The sequence below is a fragment of the Cebus imitator genome, unplaced genomic scaffold (assembly GCF_001604975.1).
Source record: "Cebus imitator isolate Cc_AM_T3 unplaced genomic scaffold, Cebus_imitator-1.0 Scaffold193, whole genome shotgun sequence".
Taxonomy (NCBI): domain Eukaryota; kingdom Metazoa; phylum Chordata; class Mammalia; order Primates; family Cebidae; genus Cebus; species Cebus imitator.
This window is the reverse complement of record NW_016107508.1, coordinates 1,449,644-1,453,670: the sequence shown is the minus strand read 5'-3', so window position 1 is coordinate 1,453,670 and position 4,027 is coordinate 1,449,644. Positions and strand designations below refer to the sequence as shown.

General features: G+C 42.2%; 1 protein-coding gene across 1 annotated transcript in view; it reads left to right on the top strand.

The window, feature by feature from the left end:
- Window positions 1-4,027, top strand: part of ATXN3 (ataxin 3) — a 44,660-nt gene that overhangs the window by 17,853 nt on the left and 22,780 nt on the right. Inside the window, exon 7 of the mRNA XM_037745196.1 lies at window positions 1,215-1,246. Within this exon, the coding sequence (XP_037601124.1) occupies window positions 1,215-1,246 (32 nt within the window). The remainder of the gene's footprint in view (window positions 1-1,214; window positions 1,247-4,027) is intronic.

The window sequence follows — 4,027 nt, the reverse complement described above, 5'->3', positions numbered from 1 at the left end:
GATCTCGGCTCACTGCAACCTCTGCCTCCTGGGTTCAAGCAATTTTCCTGCCTCAGCCTCCTGAGTAGCTGAGATTATAGGCATCCACCACCACGCCCAGCTAATTTTTGTATTTTTAGTAGAGACGGGGTTTCACCATGTTGGTCATGATGGTCTCGATCTCCTGACTTTGTGATCCGCCTGGCCTGGCCTCCCAAAATTGCTGGGATTACAGGCGTGAGCCACCGTGCTTGGCCTCCACCTCCTATCTTTTCAACCATGTTTTGTCTGTTTTTTTCTTCCAACCATTCTTTAAACCCTACCATGGGGCCCAAGCATTTTCCTTATATGCATTCTTTTTCTTATACTGCTTGTTTTCTATAATCCATCTTTATAATCACTCCATTGCATTCTTCAACTTGTTTCCCCTTCCCTCTCTGCATCATACTTAAATAACAAAAATCTCAACCCTGGTTAAAACCAAATCTTGACCTTGTTCATTCCTGTACCAGAGTAGCTGGACATGGCTAAAAAATAACATAAAACATGATGATTGGTTTTACTTTTTTTAAATGATTTATCCATCTATTCATCCATCCATCCATCTGTTGAAGAGACTGAGCCACTCTCTGAAGCCCAGGCTGGAGTGTAGCGGCATAATCAAAGCTCATTGCAGCCTTAAACTCCTGGGCTCAAGTGATCCTCTTGCCTCAGCCTCCTGAGTAGCTGGGACTACAGGCTTATGCTACCACACCTAGCAAAGGTTTTACTTCAAGTTTATTATAATCACAAAATTCAAATGAGTCCTTAGTGCTGCCTGATATTTCTACTATGTTTTCTTAGTAAATCCTCGTACTACCCTCCAAGATGTTTATAAAAAAATCATGTACCACTTGCCAAGATGAGTAATTTCACAGCTTATATCTTTAAACCTTTAACCACTTTCCTCTCCCTTATTTACAAACCTTGCTTATGGCCTTCTGTTATATTCTGCTGAGAATAGAGAAGCAATTAAAATTGTGTTATCTTTCTGTCAGCAAATTTATCAATTTACTTTTATCTCTACTTGTGCTTTGAGCCTATTAAAATAGATGAGTGGTCCCCTACCTCTAGCCAAGACCAGCCCCTCACTGGTGGGCTGGATCCCAGCTCTTGTCACCTACTCAAGATGTTCCTGCTTTCATCTCTCCACTCTCTTATATAATCAGTTTCCCTCCTTTTTTTTTTTTTTGTAGTATTCCTAGAAGCAGAAAAAGAAGCGCTGTATCTCCATTGATTAAAAAGAAAAAGCCTCTCTTAATTCCATGAAACTCCAGCTGCTTCCCTGTTTTTATTTTTGCCTTAGAATTGTTTCTAGTGTGCCTTCTTTTTTTTCTTGAACTCCGCCTCCCAGGTTCAAGCGATTCTCTCGCCTCAACCTCCTGAGTAGCTGGGATTACAGGCGTGCGCCACCACGCCTGACTAATTTTTTTTATTTTTAGTAGAAACAGGGTTTCACCATATTGGCCAGGTGGGTCTCGAATTCGTGGCCTCAAGTGATCCACCTGCCTCAGCCTTGCAGAGTGCTGGGATTATAGTCATGGGCCACCGTGCTCCACCACCTTTTAACAATGGTATTTAGAGATCACAATCTGAGTGCTGGCAGCTTATTGCTACTAGGTTTCTTATGATGTTATTGTGAATTCACAGTTAGGAGTATAGTGTTTTTAATTCTTTGATTTTAGATACTTGTATCTTTTTTCTATTTAAAACCTTGGTTCCTAACAATATCCCTTCTTTGAAACCCTGCATCTTTCAGATTCCTTTCATGGATCTTACTCTTTCCAATCTCTGACTATTGAAGTGACCTAGAATTTAAGTCTTGTACAACTTGATTATGTGCCACTGCATTCCTTTAAATATCATCTCTAATTAAGATCTACGTTTCAGTAATTACTAAATTTTTATCTTCAGTTTTGGTATCTACCCTGAACACCTAGCTTTGACTAACTGCTAGCTTTGGCATCTCCACTTGGAAGTCCAAAAAGCATTTTGAATTGAACATATCTACAAAAGACTTTTTTTTTCTCTCTCTATCCATGCTATCCATCAGGTTTTCCATTTCCATAAGGGTGACTCTTCTTGTACTCTGGTTCCTACATATTATACTGATAGAACAGCTCAGAATGCTTCTTAAACAGCGTAATATGAGGGAGGGAGGGGGAAAAAAAGAAACAGAAACAGTATAATGCCTGTTGTGTCCCACCCTCACTCTTTGTCCTTCACTGGTTTCCCAGCATACTTAGAATACTATCTGAAGTCTTAGGCTGGGCATGGTGGCTCATGCCTATAATCCCAACACTTTGGGAGGCTGAGGGGGCAGATCACTTGAGGTCAGGAGTTCGAGACCAGCCTGGCCAGCATCGTGAAACCCTGTCTCTTCCAAAAAATACAAAAACTAGCCAGGCGTGGTGGTGCACACCAGTAGTCCCGGCTACTCAGGAGGCTAAGACAGGAGACTCACTTGAACCTGGGAGGCAGAGGTTACAGTGAGCCAAGATCACACCACTGCACTCCAGCCTGGGCAACAGAGTGAGACTCCATTCTCCCCCAGTGCTCCCAAAACAAAAAGAAAAAAAAGAACACCAGCCTGGCTAACATGGTGAAACTCTGTCTCTCCTAAAAATACAAACATTAGCCAGGCGTGGTGGCAGTCACCTGTAATCCCAGCTACTCGAGAGGCTGAGGCAGGAGAATCGCTTGAACCTGGAAAGCAGAGGTTGCAGTGAGCTGAGATTGCGCCACTGCACGGGCGATAGAGCGAGACTCCATCTCAAATTAAAATATATATATGATAGGAAAACTTAAATCAATTAGACTGCTTTAGATATACCCCTCTCTTAGTGTAGCATCTAGCTTGGGAAACCCTGGATTTCTGGAATCGTATTTATACACTAGTTACACTAGACTAATGTAATTCTTTCGGGATGCAAACCACACATTTGACACCTTAATTAGCTTTTTGGTATTTGGCTTCCCAGCTCCTATTTTCAGTTACAAGGGCTATACATGTGTGGGTCAGGGTGGGGTAGCTCTTTCCACAGATGATTCGTTTTAGCCATGTTACTAGCTATTGCACACATTATCTGACTGTGTCCTCATAACAGCCCTGTGAGTAAGTGTATTAGGGTTCTCTAGAGGGATAGAACTGATAAGTAGATATATATGAAGGGGAATGTATTAGGAATATTGATTCACATGATCATAAGGTGAAGTCCCACAATAGGCTGTCTGCAAGCCGAGGAGCCAGGAAGCCAGTCCAAGTCCCAAAACCCCAACAGTAGGAAGCCGACAGTGCAGCCTTCAATCCATGGCCAAAGGCCCAAGAACCCCCGGCAAGTCACTGGTGTAAGTCCAAGAGTCCAAAAGATGAAGAATTTGGAGTCTGATGTTTGAGAGCAGGAAGCATCCAGCACAGGAGAAAGATGAAGGCTCAGCAAGTCTAGTCCTTCCATGCTATTCTTTCTGCCTGCTTTATCGTAGCCGAGCTGGCAGCTGATGAGATGGTGATCACCCAGATCAAGGGTGGGTTTGCCTCTCCTAGTTCACTGACTCAAATGTCAATATCCTTTGGCAACACCCTTATAGACAAACCCAGGAACAATAATTTGTATCCTTCAATCCAATCAAGTTGGTACGCAATATCAACCATCTAAGGAAGGTAGCAGTATCATATATTGAAGAGGAGAAACCAATACTAATGGGTAAAGTAAACCAAGACAAATGCAACTAGGAGGTGGGAGAACTGGGATCAGATGCAGGCAGTCTGATTCGAAATCCCTTGCTCTTACCCATTCCTTTATTATCTCTCTGATACCAGTTAGTGCATAGCCTTATGTACTTCTGACAGTCACTTGATAAGATGGCTGTTCCAGCTGCACAGTGGAGAAAGTGAGGCTCAGAGACTTTAGGTAACTTATCCTAGATGACTTTAATAGTGAGTATGAGAATCATTTGAATCAAGATCTTTCTGAATCTTCAGCTTCTATTTTTTTTTTTTTTTTTTTTG